This window comes from Pseudophryne corroboree, chromosome 5, assembly GCF_028390025.1.
Source record: "Pseudophryne corroboree isolate aPseCor3 chromosome 5, aPseCor3.hap2, whole genome shotgun sequence".
Taxonomy (NCBI): Eukaryota; Metazoa; Chordata; class Amphibia; order Anura; family Myobatrachidae; genus Pseudophryne; species Pseudophryne corroboree.
The window spans coordinates 445,774,425-445,792,802 of record NC_086448.1 but is presented as its reverse complement, the minus strand read 5'-3'; the positions used below and the strand labels follow the sequence as shown (position 1 = coordinate 445,792,802).

The 18,378-nt window shown below is 47.7% G+C and overlaps 1 protein-coding gene across 1 annotated transcript in view; it reads left to right on the top strand.

The window, feature by feature from the left end:
• Positions 1–18,378, top strand: part of NFX1 (nuclear transcription factor, X-box binding 1) — a 290,477-nt gene that overhangs the window by 217,508 nt on the left and 54,591 nt on the right. The window contains exons 12-13 of the mRNA XM_063922914.1: positions 1,954–2,036; positions 2,929–3,037. Coding sequence (XP_063778984.1) covers positions 1,954–2,036; positions 2,929–3,037 — 192 coding nt within the window. The remainder of the gene's footprint in view (positions 1–1,953; positions 2,037–2,928; positions 3,038–18,378) is intronic.

The window sequence follows — 18,378 nt, the reverse complement described above, 5'->3', positions numbered from 1 at the left end:
GGTGGGAGGCGGATGTGGGATGTGTTCTCCAAGATTCTCAGTGGCAACACATTTTTATGTCATCCTTCACTATGTCTAAATGCCTGAATCACTCCGAAATGCACGTTAAGCTACTCCACAGACTGTACCTCACACCGGAAAGGCTACATACGATCTGGCCGGCATGTTCGAAGTTTTGTTGGCGCCTATGCGGAGAGGTTGGCCACCTCTTCCATATTTTTTGGTCTTGCCCCCATATCCAAGGGTTCTGGACAGAAGCATTTGGCCTTATCAACAAAGTTCTGAACCTCGACCTCTCCCCCTCCCCGCTTATAGCTCTATTGAATATATACCCGCGAAGCATGGGGGTACATCTACATTATGTCCTAGGCCACATCTGCCTCGCTGCACGTGCGGCTTTAGCCCAAAACTGGAAACAACCCACACCACCTCCAGTGTTGAAGGTGATACACAAAATACAGCTGCACTTCTTGATGGAGACTGAACACATCCCATACTCCTTCACTGCCAAATCTCCATTTGTGCGCTGGATGCCTTGGCATCTATTTACCACGGAGGGTGAATGTGCTGCATTGATACTACGTCCCCGAACCCCTGCACAATCACCCCCCAGCACATCGGCTGATGTGGTCCCCCCCCCCACCCCCCTAAAACAGCAAGGACCTCCTATTTGTGTTATATTTACTTCAAGCCCATTGCCGCCCTGCTACCTCCATTAATTATTTTTTGTTTGCCTTACAATGTATTGGTGTGATCGACTTTGAATTGTTTGCACATGTCTGTTAAAGCGCTTTCTTACGTGCGTATGTACCTACTTCCCCCTCCCTTCCTTTTTGTACCCCTGTTTGTAATGCAAAAAATTTCAATAAAAACTATTGATGAAAAACGAATTGTCAGACAGTTGAGATATTTGGCAGAAATAGTTTTTTTGACATCCTCTCTAAACTAAAAAATGTACATAAAAATCTGAGGTGAGTGGTGGACACGCCTTGTTGAACTGACCCTTATAGATATATATGTATATGTATAAAATATATAGTGTGTGTGTATAATATATATATATATATATATGTGTGTGTGTGTGTGTATATATATATATATATATATATATATATATATATATATATATATGTGTGTGTGTACCGTACTACGCAACCTTTTACAGAAAAACTAGAGGGATAGGAATATACTTCTGACAGATGACATTAGCCAGGATAAAGTGTCATAAGAAGAGACTTTGTGTTAAGGGAATGGTGAATTACCACATTTAACTGTAGCCTTCATTGAGGAAGGCAGTTTTGAGAAGTACTACAGTTTAAAGGGTGAAGGTCAGTACAATATACAGTATATAGGCAAGTGTTTCACAGAATGGGCGCATCACGTCAGAAGTTTTATACATTACACCTGAAAGAGATCAGAAGTTTTATACATTACACATTAGACCTGAAAGAGATCATGAGAATATATATTTTTTTTCATTTCAAAAGTCCAGTTCTCTACTATCTACTGTACCTGAAATAATTTATTGTGTATTTATCTATGCAAGAAGTGTCTAACGGAATGTTTTATTCATAATTACAAAAGTGCTTTGCTTTCATCTGTTCTGTAGCCAAGACTTGTATTATTGTTCTTCATGTTAAACTGGAACTGGGTTGATCCTACAATTGGTACTGTACTTGGAAGGGGCTGCGTAGTACTCACCTGCTGATGTGTCAGGATGACCTTTGAAAAGTATTTCCCAAGCCTCTGACTTTTGATAGAAAGCCAGGCTATGATGCAGATCACAGATGGCTCTCAGGAAATCAGATTTAAAAAAAAACAAACTAATTTCTCTTGTCCTTAAAGATAATTTTGGCAAAAATTAACTGGAGCTGTAACTATTTAGCTATAAATTTGTCATTAGCACAGAAGATTAGAAACTTACTATTTGATTTACTACTTTATTTTACTTAGGAGACTTTACATTCATTTGTGACAAGCGCTGCAACAAGAAACGTCAGTGCGGACGACATAAATGCAGTGAAATTTGCTGTGTGGTGAGTACACACATTTAGGCGATGAGAACAACTACTATGTCTTAATTATCTGATTGAGAACATTTAAAGTGTGCTGTGCATTATGGATTATGATTTTCTGCTTCCGTGTTACTTTAGGCTCATTTAAAGCCTCCCCTCGGCTGTCTATATGATAGGTTATTTCAGGGTTTCTTATGTTTTTATCATTTAGAAGGCTAAATCAAAACAATATTAGGAGCCAAGATAGTTTACAGATTGTACATCATTTAGTTGGGGTTAATTTCTTGGACTTGACCTATTTTGAGAACTTGTATTGGTGTCACCTAGCGACACATATCAGAACACAGCCAGTGCACAGTGGAGAGTGTTCATGTGCACTGATAGGAGTTATTGCCAAGCTGATTTTCTCTTGTATGATGATATGTAATAAGACTGATCAATATTCTGACATACCAGAAGACAGAAACTGACACAGAGGGGTTTATTTACTATGCATTGGGTTGTAAAATCCAGCACTTCTGGTTCTATTTATGCCTGAAATGTAATAGGGCAATGCTTTTACTAGCAAAACATGGCTAGTGAAATCATTGGCTTTTTACATTTCTGACATACCCACAATCAAAAGTGCCAGGTTTTACAACTCAATGCTTAGTAAATAAACCTCACAGAGAGCATTTTCTTCATTGGACATATGGGTGATGTCATACCGTTCTAAAGTTAGTGGGTGCAGGCAGGTATTTTCTCATAAACGGGTCATGTTGTTAGTGTCTCTAAATGGTAAGCGTGCATGAAAGTGCATGCTTTGTGTTGCTTTGAACACTTTCTGAATACGCACAGGAAGATTAAAAGCATTTTTGAAGATTGGAAATATCAGTTTTTTGACCTGTTTTATTTACACATTATTTCTGTATAGGACAAAGAACATAAGTGCTCCTTAATTTGTGGGCATAAACTCAACTGTGGCCTTCACAGATGTGATCTACCATGCCATCGGGGGAACTGTCAAAACTGTTGGCAAACAAGTAAGATAACTTAATATGTTTCACTAACTTACTTGAAATTGTACAACTTTTGCATCCATTACTAATTGTTCTTTTAGGGAATTTCTTGGATCAACCTAACCTAATGAAACTGGTCAGCAGTAATTGGATGCAATAAGGACCAGTGTTTCTCAGCAGCTTTATTCCTTGGTTACATTTTAATGTCTAATTACTGCCTATGTCAGGTTAATTCATTGTTGCTGTAACTGTTTAAGGAAACTATATAGTATGATCTTAGTACTTTATAGTATAGTAGTACATCTAGCTAAGGTAGGCTTGCCATAATATCCTTGTGACTGGATGCACCTCCCAGCCTGCACCAGTCAATCATAGATTTGTTTGATCTCACTGGTCCTGGGTTCTTAGGAGATTCCCTCTTACCTTCAGTAAATATCTGTTACTGACTCCACCCACTGCGCAGTGGGTTGGTAACTTGCTACTGCAACGAGGCTCCTTTATTCTGTGCTGGAACCTCTTATTTCTGCTGTATACGCGCAGACAGGGTGCTGCAACATCTCCTGATTGATGTTGGCCGGTTCTCACTGGTCCCTCACAGTGGACCAGTTCTCTGCTGGGTAGCTGGCACAGGGCTAAGCTTGGAGACACTGGTCTCAAAAGGGTATACCATTTTGTGCAATTCTGTCGGTCGTAGGATTCGGATGCAGACTTCTTAAAGGCAAGATGAGTATTGCTCAAAAAGTCTTCAAAAAGACTTCTCTGGCAGATATTGCTTGGGGGAAATACAGCACAGCAGTACAACTTTCCTTGATGTCACAGAAGATATACATAAAACATGGCTTGCAGGCCTCTTTTTATCCTAATCCAACACGATACCACACGGGGTTAGTCCACCCTGTAGTTTTTACCCAGTGAACTTAAGTCCATGTGTCTGCCATGCACGAAGTAGGCAAAACTTTACCATTATCCATAATGGACAGTAGGAAGTGGTCACTCAATCTGCGCCTGAACCCACCTGGAGTGATAGTCGCCGCCCAGGTGCCAGCACATCTAGAGTGGGGAGACAGTTCCCTCCAAATCTGACTTCCATTTTATAACCTACTTATGTTGACTTTGGAGCTCCAGATAAAGCAGACAAGATCCCCAGGCACAGTTTCCTGACCACGGAGTGAAAGCTCTTTCTAGCTCCCTGAAACCACTTAGCTGGCTGTGTTATTCAGCACTTGCCACACTTTCTCATACCACTTCAAGGTGTGAAGCTGCAAGGGAAGACATTCTATTTCTTTGTTAGAGACCAGCCCACCGGGGGCTCATTATTCTCCCTAAACTACCAGGGAAGAGTGTAAGTGTCTTTAATTTCTCTGACGTCCTAGTGGATGCTGGGAACTCCGTAAGGACCATGGGGAATAGCGGCTCCGCAGGAGACTACGCACAAAAAGTAAAAGCTTTAGACTAGCTGGTGTGCACTGGCTCCTCCCCCTATGACCCTCCTCCAGTTAGATTTTTGTGCCCGAACGAGAAGGGTGCAAGCTAGGTGGCTCTCCTGAGCTGCTTAGAAGTAAAAGTTTAAATAGGTTTTTTATTTTCAGTGAGTCCTGCTGGCAACAGGCTCACTGCATCGTGGGACTAAGGGGAGAAGAAGCGAACTCACCTGACTGCAGAGTGGATTGGGCTTCTTGGCTACTGGACATTAGCTCCAGAGGGACGATCACAGGTTCAGCCTGGATGGGTCCCGGAGCCGCGCCGCCGGCCCCCTTACAGAGCAAGAAGAGCGAAGAGGTCCGGAGAAAGCGGCGGCAGAAGACGTTCCTGTCTTCAAATAAGGTAGCGCACAGCACTGCAGCTGTGCGCCATTGCTCTCAGCACACTTCACACTCCGGTCACTGAGGGTGCAGGGCGCTGGGGGGGAGCGCCCTGAGACGCAATAAAAATGATATAAAAACCTTATATGGCTAAATAAAATGCATCACATATAGCTCCTGGGCTATATGGATGCATTTATCCCCTGCCAGTTTCCTAAAAAAAAGCGGGAGAAAAGGCCGCCGTGAAGGGGGCGGAGCCTTTCTCCTCAGCACACAAGCGCCATTTTCTTTCACAGCTCCGCTGGAAGGACGGCTCCCTGACTCTCCCCTGCAGTCCTGCACTACAGAAACAGGGTAAAACAGAGAGGGGGGCACTATTGGCAGCTAATATATAAATACAGCAGCTATAACAGGGAGTAACACTTATATAAGGTTATCCCTGTATATATATATAGCGCTCTGGTGTGTGCTGGCAAACTCTCCCTCTGTCTCCCCAAAGGGCTAGTGGGGTCCTGTCCTCTATCAGAGCATTCCCGGTGTGTGTGCTGGGTGTCGGTACGATTGTGTCGACATGTATGAGGAGGAAAATGATGTGGAAGCAGAGCAATTGCCTGTGTTAGTGATGTCACCCCCTAGGGAGTCGACACCTGACTGGATGGTAGTAATTAAAGAATTACGTGACAATGTCAGCACTTTGCAAAAAACTGTTGACGACATGAGACAGCCGACAAATCAATTAGTGCCTGTTCAGGCGTCTCAGACACCGTCAGGGGCGCTAAAACGCCCGTTACCTCAGATGGTCGACACAGACCCTGACACGGATACTGAATCCAGTGTCGACGGTGACGAGACAAACGTAATGTCCAGTAGGGCCACACGTTACATGATCACGGCAATGAAGGAGGCATTGCACATTTCTGACACTACAAGTACCACAAAAAAGGGTATTATGTGGGGTGTGAAAAAACTACCAGTGGTTTTTCCTGAGTCAGATGAATTAAATGAGGTGTGTGATAAAGCGTGGGTTTCCCCCGATAAAAAACTGCTGATTTCTAATAAATTATTGGCACTATACCCTTTCCCGCCAGAGGTTAGGGCACGTTGGGAAACACCCCCTAGGGTAGATAAGGCGCTCACACGCTTATCAAAACAAGTGGCGTTACCGTCTCCTGACACGGCCGCTCTCAAGGAACCAGCTGATAGAAGGCTGGAAAATATCTTAAAAGGTATATACACACATACCGGTGTTATACTGCGACCAGCGATCGCCTCAGCCTGGATGTGCAGCGCTGGAGTGGCTTGGTCGGATTCCCTGACTGAAAATATTGATACCCTGGATAGGGACAGTATATTGTTAACTATAGAGCATTTAAAGGATGCATTACTATATATGCGAGATGCACAGAGGGATATTTGCACCCTGGCATCTAGAGTAAGTGCGATGTCAATTTCTGCCAGAAGAACGTTATGGACGCGACAGTGGTCAGGTGATGCAGATTCCAAACGACATATGGAAGTATTGCCGTATAAAGGGGAGGAGTTATTTGGGGTCGGTCTATCGGACCTGGTGGCCACAGCAACGGCTGGAAAATCCACCTTTTTACCCCAGGTCACCTCTCAGCAGAAAAAGACACCGTCTTTTCAAACCCAGTCCTTTCGTCCCTATAAGGGCAAGAGGGAAAAAGGCCGCTCGTTCCTGCCCCGGGGCAGAGGAAGGGGAAAAAGACTGCACCATGCAGCCTCTTCCCAGGAGCAGAAGCCCTCCCCCGCTTCTGCCAAGTCCTCAGCATGACGCTGGGGCTCTGCAAGCAGACTCGGGCACGGTGGGGGGCCGTCTCAAGAATTTCAGCGCGCAGTGGGCTCACTCGCAAGTGGACCCCTGGATCCTGCAGGTAGTATCACAGGGGTACAAATTGGAATTCGAGACGTCTCCCCCTCGCCGGTTCCTGAAGTCTGCTCTACCAACGTCTCCCTCCGACAGGGAGGCAGTATTGGAAGCTATTCACAAGCTGTATTCCCAGCAGGTGATAATCAAGGTACCCCTCCTACAACAGGGAAAGGGGCATTATTCCACGCTGTTTGTGGTACCGAAGCCGGACGGCTCGGTGAGACCAATTTTAAATCTAAAATCTTTGAACACTTACATAAAAAGGTTCAAATTCAAGATGGAGTCACTCAGAGCAGTGATAGCGAACCTGGAAGAAGGGGACTATATGGTATCTCTAGACATCAAGGATGCTTATCTCCATGTCCCAATCTACCCTTCTCACCAAGGGTACCTCAGGTTTGTGATACAAAACTGTCATTATCAGTTTCAGACGCTGCCGTTTGGATTGTCCACGGCACCACGGGTCTTTACCAAGGTAATGGCCGAAATGATGATTCTTCTTCGAAGAAAAGGCGTATTAATTATCCCTTACTTGGACGATCTCCTGATAAGGGCAAGGTCCAGGGAACAGTTAGAGGTCGGAGTAGCACTATCTCAGGTAGTGCTACGTCAGCACGGGTGGATTCTAAATATCCCAAAATCACAGCTGATTCCAACAACACGTCTACTGTTCCTAGGGATGATTCTGGACACAGTCCAGAAAAAGGTGTTTCTCCCGGAGGAGAAGGCCAGGGAGTTATCCGAGCTAGTCAGGAACCTCCTAAAACCAGGACAAGTGTCAGTGCATCAGTGCACGAGAGTCCTGGGAAAAAATGGTGGCTTCTTACGAAGCGATTCCATTCGGAAGATTCCATGCAAGAACTTTTCAGTGGGATCTGCTGGACAAATGGTCCGGATCGCATCTTCAGATGCATCAGCGGATAACCCTATCTCCAAGGACAAGGGTATCTCTCCTGTGGTGGTTACAGAAGGCTCATCTTCTAGAGGGCCGCAGATTCGGCATTCAGGATTGGATGCTGGTAACCACGGATGCCAGCCTGAGAGGCTGGGGAGCAGTCACACAGGGAAGAAATTTCCAGGGCTTGTGGTCAAGCATGGAAACGTCTCTTCACATAAATATCCTAGAGCTAAGGGCCATTTACAATGCCCTAAGTCAAGCAAGGCCTCTGCTTCAGGGTCAACCGGTATTGATCTAGTCGGACAACATCACGGCTGTCGCCCACGTAAACAGACAGGGCGGCACAAGAAGCAGGAGGGCAATGGCAGAAGCTGCAAGGATTCTCCGCTGGGCGGAAAATCATGTGATAGCACTGTCAGCAGTGTTCATTCCGGGAGTGGACAACTGGGAAGCAGACTTCCTCAGCAGACACGACCTCCGCCCGGGGGAGTGGGGACTTCATCCAGAAGTCTTCCAAGTGATTGTAAACCGTTGGGAAAAACCAAAGGTGGACATGATGGCGTCCCGTCTCAACAAGAAACTGGACAGATATTGCGCCAGGTCAAGGGACCCTCAGGCAATAGCGGTGGACGCTCTGGTAACTCCGTGGGTGTTCCAGTCGGTATATGTGTTCCCTCCTCTTCCTCTCATACCAAAAGTACTGAGAATCATAAGAAGGAGAGGAGTAAGAACAATACTCGTGGCTCCGGATTGGCCAAGAAGAACTTGGTACCCGGAGCTGCAAGAGATGCTCACGGAGGACCCGTGGCCTCTACCTCTAAGGAAGGACCTGCTCCAGCAGGGACCTTGTCTGTTCCAAGACTTACCGCGGCTGCGTTTGACGGCATGGCGGTTGAACGCCGGATCCTGAAGGAAAAAGGCATTCCAGATGAAGTCATCCCTACCCTGATCAAGGCCAGGAAGGATGTAACTGCAAAACATTATCATCGCATTTGGCGAAAATATGTTGCGTGGTGTGAGGCCAAGAAGGCCCCTACGGAGGAATTTCAACTGGGTCGTTTCCTACATTTCCTGCAAGCAGGATTGTCTATGGGCCTAAAATTAGGATCCATTAAGGTTCAAATTTCGGCCCTGTCGATCTTCTTCCAGAAAGAACTGGCTTCAGTGCCTGAAGTTCAGACGTTTGTCAAAGGGGTACTGCATATACAGCCTCCTTTTGTGCCTCCAGTGGCACCTTGGGATCTCAATGTAGTTTTGGGGTTCCTAAAATCACATTGGTTTGAACCACTTGCCACAGTGGATTTGAAATATCTCACATGGAAAGTGGTAATGCTGTTGGCCCTGGCTTCAGCCAGGCGCGTATCAGAATTGGCGGCTTTATCTTATAAAAGCCCTTACCTGATATTTCATTCGGATAGGGCGGAATTGAGGACTCGTCCTCAATTTCTCCCTAAGGTGGTTTCAGCGTTTCACATGAATCAACCTATTGTGGTACCTGTGGCTACTAGGGACTTGGAGGACTCCAAGTTGCTGGACGTAGTCAGGGCCCTGAAAATATATGTTTCCAGGACGGCTGGAGTCAGAAAATCTGACTCGCTGTTTATACTGTATGCACCCAACAAGCTGGGTGCTCCTGCTTCTAAGCAGACGATTGCTCGTTGGATTTGTAGTACAATTCAACTTGCACATTCTGTGGCAGGCCTGCCACAGCCAAAATCTGTAAAAGCCCATTCCACACGGAAGGTGGGCTCATCTTGGGCGGCTGCCCGAGGGGTCTCGGCTTTACAACTTTGCCGAGCAGCTACTTGGTCAGGGACAAACACGTTTGCTAAATTCTACAAATTTGATACCCTGGCTGAGGAGGACCTGGAGTTCTCTCATTCGGTGCTGCAGAGTCATCCGCACTCTCCCGCCCGTTTGGGAGCTTTGGTATAATCCCCATGGTCCTTACGGAGTTCCCAGCATCCACTAGGACGTCAGAGAAAATAAGAATTTACTTACCGATAATTCTATTTCTCATAGTCCGTAGTGGATGCTGGGCGCCCATCCCAAGTGCGGATTGTCTGCAATACTTGTATATACTTATTGTTACAAACAAATCGGGTTGTTTATTGTTGGAAGCCATCTTTTCAGAGGCTCCTACGGTTATCATACTGTTAACTGGGTTCAGATCACAAGTTGTACGGTGTGATTGGTGTGGCTGGTATGAGTCTTACCCGGGATTCAAGATCCTTCCTTATTATGTACGCTCGTCCGGGCACAGTATCTTAACTGAGGCTTGGAGGAGGGTCATAGGGGGAGGAGCCAGTGCACACCAGCTAGTCTAAAGCTTTTACTTTTTGTGCCCAGTCTCCTGCGGAGCCGCTATTCCCCATGGTCCTTACGGAGTTCCCAGCATCCACTACGGACTATGAGAAATAGAATTATCGGTAAGTAAATTCTTATTTTTATATATTTTCATTTAAACTGTAAATACTGTGAGATTTAAATATATAGACTGTCACAAATTTAAATACTACCGCAGCTTGATAGGATTGGGAAAAAGGAAAGAAGTGAAAGCAATACAGAGTAATTGAAGGAAAGGAGAGGGTATTGTTAGTAAAGAAAAAGAAGAGGAATGGGGAGAAGGGAAAAGGGGGACTACTGGCTGGAAATGTAGTAACATTACAAACAAACACAACAAAGCAGCATCTATTACTGGCCTCATAGTATGAAGTCCAAGCGGACCGAACAACAGCAAACTTATGTTTTTGTTCATGGAGACTATTAGTGATGTGTTCCATATGATAGGTGTGCCAAATAGTTATGGAGTGGGGGAGGGCTTCTTTTTTTCAAGTGAGCTGCTACGGCACAGTTGGCTGCATTTAGAATGTGCCTAACGAATACCTGCGACAGATTATTTCCATTGGGATAGTTAGTACGAGTAAATAAGAAGAGCACTGCATAAGTAAAAGGTCTAATGTAGAGAATGAGGCGGTGAATCTTTGGGTAATGCCACCAAATATGTGCAAGAGTGCCCTCTTCTCCACAGCCTCTCCAACACTTGTCTGTGCTATATTTCCTCAGGTTTCTAATATGGGTGGGGACTAAATACCACCGGTATATGACTTGTATAAGTATTTTCCCAGATTTGAACAGAGATGAAGGATTATGCCGTATGCTAACAAATCTCAAACCACTCCTCCGGTTCCAGAGCTCTCCCAAAGTCCCTCTCCTAGATAAATTCATGGGATTACTTGGGATGGCAGTTATGGGAGAGCAGAAGGCCATAAAGGGAGGAGATAAGGCCCTTAGAATCAGGTTAACCCCTTCAGTGCACCGACCATTTCAGCAGGCCACACTCCCTTTAATTTGGGACTCCTTTGATTTACACAGGTTATGCAGCAGGTGAAATGCAACCTTGAATTTAGCCAGCCAAAGAACCTGTTATTCATGTGTGTCCCGTATTAAAGGGATATTATGGCAACCCAAAGTACGTGTTGAGTTTGCCATATCCAAAATGTTGAAATATGGATTTTTTTCGAGTGTGAATGAGATAGTGACATCTTTGTGTTCTGATGTTCTTAAGCTTAATGTTCACAAACTTTTTTCTCTTACGTCCTAGAGGATGCTGGGGACTCCAAAAGGACCATGGGGTATAGACAGGATCCGCAGGAGCTTGGGCACACTAAAAAGACTTTGACTGGGTGTGAACTGGCTCCTCCCTTTATGCCCCTCCTCCAGACCTCAGTTAGACTTTGTGCCCAGGAGTGACTGGACACGCACTAGGGGAGCTCTACTGAGTTTCTCTAGAAAGACTTTGTTAGGTTTTTTATTTTCAGGGAGACCTGCTGGCTACAGGCTCCCTGAATCGAGGGACTGAGGGGAGAGAAGTCAGACCTACTTCTACTTAGTTAAGGGCCCTGCTTCTTAGGCCACTGGACACCATTAGCTCCAAAGGGTTCGATCACTTGGTTCACCTAGCTGCTTGTTCCCGGAGACGCGCCGTCACCCCCCTCACAGAAGCCAGAAGAAAGAAGCCGGGTGAGTATTGGAAGAACCGAAGACTTCAGGACGGCAGAAGACTTCAGTAACGAGGTACAGCGCAGCGGTAGCGCTGCGCTCCGTGCTCCCACTCACTTCACCAACGGCACTCACAGGGTGCAGGGCGCTGGGAGGGAGAGTACCCCCGCCGGTGTTAAAAAATTTGAATTTGAGCGGGCTACAGCGCGCCGGGAAGGGGCGGGGCTTAGCCGCACATTGCTCACCAGCGCCATTTTCCTCTATCTCTGCAGTGCTGAAGAGACGCTGGCCCGGACCTCTAAGCTCCCGCAAGTACCAGGGAGGAAAAAAGGGGGCACTTGAATTTGGTGCTTTCATAAGCTTTTAGTCAGCGCTGATCACATATACTATTTATTTTGGTGTATGGGCGCTGGGGTGTGAGCTGGCATAATCCCTCTGTGTTCCTCTCTACAGGCTTCCCTGTGGGTCTGTCCCCATGTTTGTGGCTAGTGTGAGTGTGGGTGTGTCTGTACTCTGTGTCGACATGTCTGAGCCTGGGTGTTCCTCCCCGGAGGAAGTTCTTGGGGGTGCAGAGGGGGATTTAAGTATGACACAGCCGACTGCTGATTGGATGACTATGCTGAGTACACTGAATGCAAATGTGACTTTATTATCTAAGAGACAGGATAAATCTGATTCTCAGACACAATCATGGAGGAAATCCGTGGAGGACGCTTTGTCTCAAGTACAGACAGTCTCAGGGTCACAAAAGCGTTCTTTTACCCAGATGGCAGATACAGGTACAGACACGGACTCTGATTCCGATGTCGATTTTAATGAGACTTCTTTGCATCCACGGGTTGTATTCAGTACATGATTATAGCCATTAAAGACGTTTTACATATATCTGAGGAACCTGCCGTTCCTGACACAAGAGTTTGTTTATTTAAAGGGAAAAGGCCTGAGGTAAAATTTCCCCCCTCTCATGAAATGAATGCGCTTTGTGAAAAGGCTTGGGAGTCACCTGAAAAACGGTGGCAGATTCCTAAGAGAATTTTGATGGCATATCCTTTCCCCTCTGACGACAGGGAAAAATGGTAGTCGCCTCCCAATGTGGACAAGGCTCTCTCGCGATTGTCCAAGAAGTTGGCGCTTCCGTCTCCTGACACCACTGCTCTCAAGGATCCGGCGGATCGCAAACTGGAGACGACACTGAAGTCCATTTTCGTTAATACTGGTGCTTTGCTCAGACCTGCTGTGGCGTCGGTATGAGTGAGTAGTGCTATTGCTAAGTGGGCTGAAAATTTGGCTTCTGATATAGATACCCTTGATAAGGATAATATTCTTTTAACTCTTGGTTATATCAAGGACGCTGCAGATTACCTAAAGGATGCGGCGAGGGATGTTGGCCTCTTGGGTTCAAGAGCCAATGCCATGGCAATTTCGGCCAGGAGGGTGCTGTGGATTCATTAATGGAATGCTGATGCTGACTCCAAAAAGAATATGGAAGCTCTCCCTTTTAAAGGTAGTGTCTTGTTTGGTGACGGCCTGGCTGACCTGGTGTCTACCGCTACTGCGGGTAAGTCATCTTTTCTTCCCTATGTTCTCAACAGAAAAAGCCACCCCATCAACAGTTGCAGTCCTTTCGGCCTAATAAATACAGAAGAGGTAAGGGCTCGTCCTTCCTCGCTTCCAAGGGTAGAGGAAGGGGAAAGAAGCCACCTGCAGTGTCAGGCACCCTGGACCAAAAGTCCTCCCCTGCCTCTACCAAGTCCACCGCATGACGCTGGGGCTCCCCTGCAGGAGTCCCTACCGGTGGGGGGCCGTCTCCGATACTTCAGTCAGGTCTGGGTTCAGTCGGCCCTGGATCCTTGGGTCTTAGACATAGTGTCCCAGGGATACAGATTGGAGTTTCAGGAGATGCCCCCCAGCCGTTTTTTTGTGTCAGCCTTGCCAGTTTCCCTTCCCGAAAGAGAGGTACTAAGGGATGCGATTCAAAAGTTGTGTCAACAGAGGGTCGTGGTGCCGGTGCCCCCGTCTCAACGGGGGGAAGGGTTCTATTCGAGCCTCTTTGTTGTACCGAAGCCGGACGGCTCGGTCAGACCAATTCTGAACCTAAAATCCCTCAATCCATACTTGAACGTGTTCAAGATGGAGTCTCTTCGAGTGGTGATCTCCGGTCTCGAAGGGGGGGGATTTTATGGTGTCAGTCGACATAAAGGATGCTTACTTGCACATCCCGATATACCCTCCTCATCAAGCCTTTCTGAGGTTTGCGGTACAGGATTATCACTACCAATTTCAGGCGTTGCCGTTTGGTCTTTCCACGGCCCCAAAGGTTTTCACCAAGGTAATGGCGGAGATGATGGTGCTCTTTCGCAAGCAAGGGGTCACAATTATCCCATACTTGGACGATCTCCAGATAAAGGCGAGGTCCAAGGAACAGTTGTTGAGAAATTTGGATCTCTCCCTGACGGTTCTGCGGCATCACGGTTTGATTCTAAATTTGTCAAAGTCTCAGTTGATCCCGGCCACTCGGCTGTGCTTTCTGGGTATGATCCTAGACACGGAACAACAGAGAGTATTTCTTCCGGAGAACAAAGCTCTGGAAATCCAGTCCATACTCAGGGAGCTTCTGAGACCGACCAGTGTGTCGATTCATCAATGCACTCTGGTGCTAGGGAAGATGGTGGCGGCTTACGAAGCCATTCCGTTTGGCAGGTTTCATGCCCGGGTGTTTCAGTGGGATCTGCTAAACAAATGGTCCGGGTCTCACCTGCACATGCACCGGAAAATAAGTCTATCTTCCAGGGCCAGGATCTCTCTCCTGTGGTGGCTGCAAGACTCCCGCCTTCTAGAGGGACGCGGATTCGGAATCCAGGACTGGGTCCTGCTGACAACAGATGCAAGTCTCCGAGGCTGGGGCGCGGTCACGCAAGGAAGAAATTTCCAGGGAAAGTGGTCAAGCCAGGAAGCTCGTCTCCACATAAATGTTCTCGAGTTAAGAGCCATTTACAACGGCCTGCTGCAAGCGAAGAACCTTCTTCAGGGTCTCCCTGTTCTGATCCAATCGGACAACATAACAGCGGTGGCGTACGTAAACCGCCAAGGTGGAACAAGGAGCAGGGCGGCGATGGCGGAAGCCACGAAAATTCTCCGCTGGGCGGAACAGCACGTGAGCGCCCTGTCAGCAGTCTTCCTCCCGGGCGTGGACAACTGGGAGGCAGACTTCCTCAGCAGACACGACCTCCATCCGGGAGAATGGGCTCTTCATCAAGAGGTATTCGCAGAAGTGACAAGGCGTTGGGGAATTCCTCTAATAGACATGATGGCGTCGCGCCTCAACAAGAAGCTTCCGAGGTATTGTTCCAGGTTAAGGGACCCCCAAACCAGTGCAGTGGACGCCCTGGTATCTCCATGGGTATTTTCCATCGGTGTATGTGTTCCCTCCACTTCCTCTCATTCCAAAAGTGCTGAGGATCGTACGACGAACAGGGGTTCAGGCAATACTAGTCGTTTCAGATTGGCCACGGAGGGCCTGGTATCCAGATCTTCAGGAGTTACTAGTGGAATATCCTGGGCCGCTTCCTCGAAGAGAGGACCTGTTACTGCAGGGGCCCTTCGTGTTTCCGGACTTACCGTGGCTGCGTTTGACGGCGTGGAAGTTGAACGCCAAATCCTAGCTCGGAAGGGTATTCCCGGGGAAGTCATCCCCACTCTCCTTAAGGCTAGGAAGGAGGTCACGGCGAAACATTATCACCGTATTTGGAGAAAATGTGTCGTGGTGTGAAACCAAAGCAGCTCCTGCGGAGGAGTTTCACTTGGGTCGTTTCCTCCATTTTCTGCAGGCAGGCGTGGATGCAGGCCTGAAATTGGGTTCCATAAAAATGCAGATTTCGGCTTTATCTATTTTCTTTCAAAAAGAATTGTCCGTCCTTCCTGAGGTTCAGACTTTCGTGAAGGGAGTGCTGCATATCCATCCTCCATTTGTGCCACCCGTGGCGCCGTGGGATCTTGAAGTGGTGTTGCAGTTTCTTATGTCTCCCTGGTTTGAACCTTTGCGGAAGGTTGAGTTGAAGTTTCTCACTTGGAAAGTGGTCATGCTTTTGGCTCTGGCGTCTGCCAGACGTGTGTCCGAGTTGGCGGCCTTGTCTCACAAGAGTTCATATTTGATCTTTCATTCGGATAGAGCGGAATTGAGGACTCGTCAACAATTTCTGCCGAAGGTGGTTTCTTCGTTTCACATAAACCAACCTATTGTTAGTGTTCACTCTAGGATTTTTTTAGGGCAGGGTGCTGATCACGGGGAGGGCACATTTTTCATTCGTGAGGGCACATTTTTCATTCGTGAGGGCACATTTTTAAGTTAGAAGGGCAAAATTAGGTACATATTATAATGCTTGGTGCTCCCATTCCTATAGGTGAAAGCATGGACAGTGCGCGCCTGAGGCGTAAAGCAAAAATTTAGGGGAGTTGTTTCGTGGGGAAGGGGCGTGACCACATAATAGTACCAAATCACATTATACCACACAATAGTGCTGCTTATACACATTGCACCAGGTAGAACCTCCTATACACACTGCGCCAGGTGTATACATATTGCGCCAGATAGAGCACGTTCTACACATTGCACCAGGTAGAACCTCCTATACACACTGCGCCAGGTAGAGCACGTTACACATATTGCGCCAGGTAGAGCACGTTATACACATTGCACCAGGTAGAACCTCCTATACACACTGCGCCAGGTAGAGCATGTTATACATATTGCGCCAGATAGAGCACGTTATACACATTGCACCAGGTAGAACCTCCTATACACACTGCGCCAGGTAGAGCACGTTATACATATTGCGCCAGATAGAGCACGTTATACACATTGCACCAGGTAGAACCTCCTAAACACACTGCGCCAGGTAGAGCACGTTATACATATTGCGCCAGATAGAGCACGTTATACACATTGCACCAGGTAGAACCTCCTATACACACTGCGCCAGGTAGAGCACGTTATACATATTGCGCCAGGCAGAGCACTGAGGCACACTGCACCAGGGAGAGAACACTGAGGCACACTGCACCAGGGAGAGAACACTGAGGCACATAGCACTAGGGAGAGAACACTGAGGCACATTGCACCAGGGAGAGAACACTGAGGCACACTGCACTAGGGAGAGAACACTGAGGCACACTGCACTAGGGAGAGAACACTGAGGCACTCTGCACCAGGGAGAGAACACTGAGGCACATTGCACCAGGGAGAGAACACTGAGGCACACTGCACTAGGGAGAGAACACTGAGGCACACTGCACCAGGGAGAGAACACTGAGGCACACTGCACCAGGGAGAGAACACTGAGGCACATTGCACCAGGGAGAGAACACTGAGGCACTCTGCACTAGAGAGAGAACACTGAGGCACACTGTAACAGGGAGAGAACACTGAGGCACACTGCAACAGGGAGAGAACACTAGGAGGAAGGGGAGGACGGGCACAGGGCAGATGCAGAGCGGCACTCACCGTTGCGGAGGAGAGCGCTGTGCCGGGTCAGCGGGGCCGGTCTCTTGATGCTGACGGCGGAGCCCAGGTCAGCGCCATGGTGAGGGTGAATCAAACCATGCCGGAGGACTGGCGGGAGACACCGCAGGCTCTGATTGGCTGCTCCTCCCCACTGCACGCTGACCCTGTCTCCGCCTTCAGCTGAGAGCTATCAGCGCGGCGGGGGGGGAGAAGTGACAGCGCGGCGGGGGGGGAGAAGTGACAGCGTGGCGGGGGAGAGAAGTGACAGCGCGGCGGGGGGGAGAAGAGCAGTCCTTAGCAGGGCGGGCACAAACGGGCAGGGCGGCATTCTGTCACTCAAAAAAGGGGCAGGGCGCATCGCCCTGCGAAAGAAGCTTAGAGTGAACACTACTATTGTGGTGCCTGTGGCTACGGATGCGGTGGCGATCCCAAGATCTCTTGATGTTGTAAGAGCTTTGAAAATTTATGTCGCCAGAACGGCTCTTACTAGAAAAACGGAGGCTCTGTTTGTCCTGTATGCTTCCAACGAGATTGGAAATCCTGCTTCTAAGCAAACTATTGCACGCTGGATTTGTAATACGATTCAGCAAGCTCATTCTTCGGCTGGACAGCCGTTGCCGAAGTCAGTGAAGGCCCATTCTACCAGGAAGGTGGGCTCTTCTTGGGCGGCTGCCCGAGGGGTCTCGGCACTTCAACTTTGCCGAGCAGCTACGTGGTCGGGTGCAAACACTTTTATTAAGTTCTACAAGTTTGATACCCTGGCTGATGAGGACCTCATGATTGCTCAATCGGTGCTGCAGAGTCGTCCGCACTCTCCCGCCCGTTCTGGAGCTTTGGTATAGACCCCATGGTCCTTTTGGAGTCCCCAGCATCCTCTAGGACGTATGAGAAAATAGGATTTTAATACCTACCGGTAAATCCTTTTCTCCTAGTCCGTAGAGGATGCTGGGCGCCCATCCCAGTGCGGACTGTTCCTTGCAGTTGTATTGATACTAGTTACTTATGGTTACACACGGTTTGTGTATCAGTTATGTTCAGCTTGTTGCTGTTGTTAGTTCATACGGTTATCTGGTTTCATGCTACTCCAGTTGTACGGTATGTTTGTGGTGTGGGCTGGTATGTTTATCGCCCTTAGTTAACAAAAATCCTTTCCTCGAAAGGTCTGTCTCTCCCCTGGGCACAGTTCCTATAACTGAGGTCTGGAGGAGGGGCATAGAGGGAGGATCCAGTTCACATCCAGTCAAAGTCTTTTTAGTGTACCCAAGCTCCTGCGGA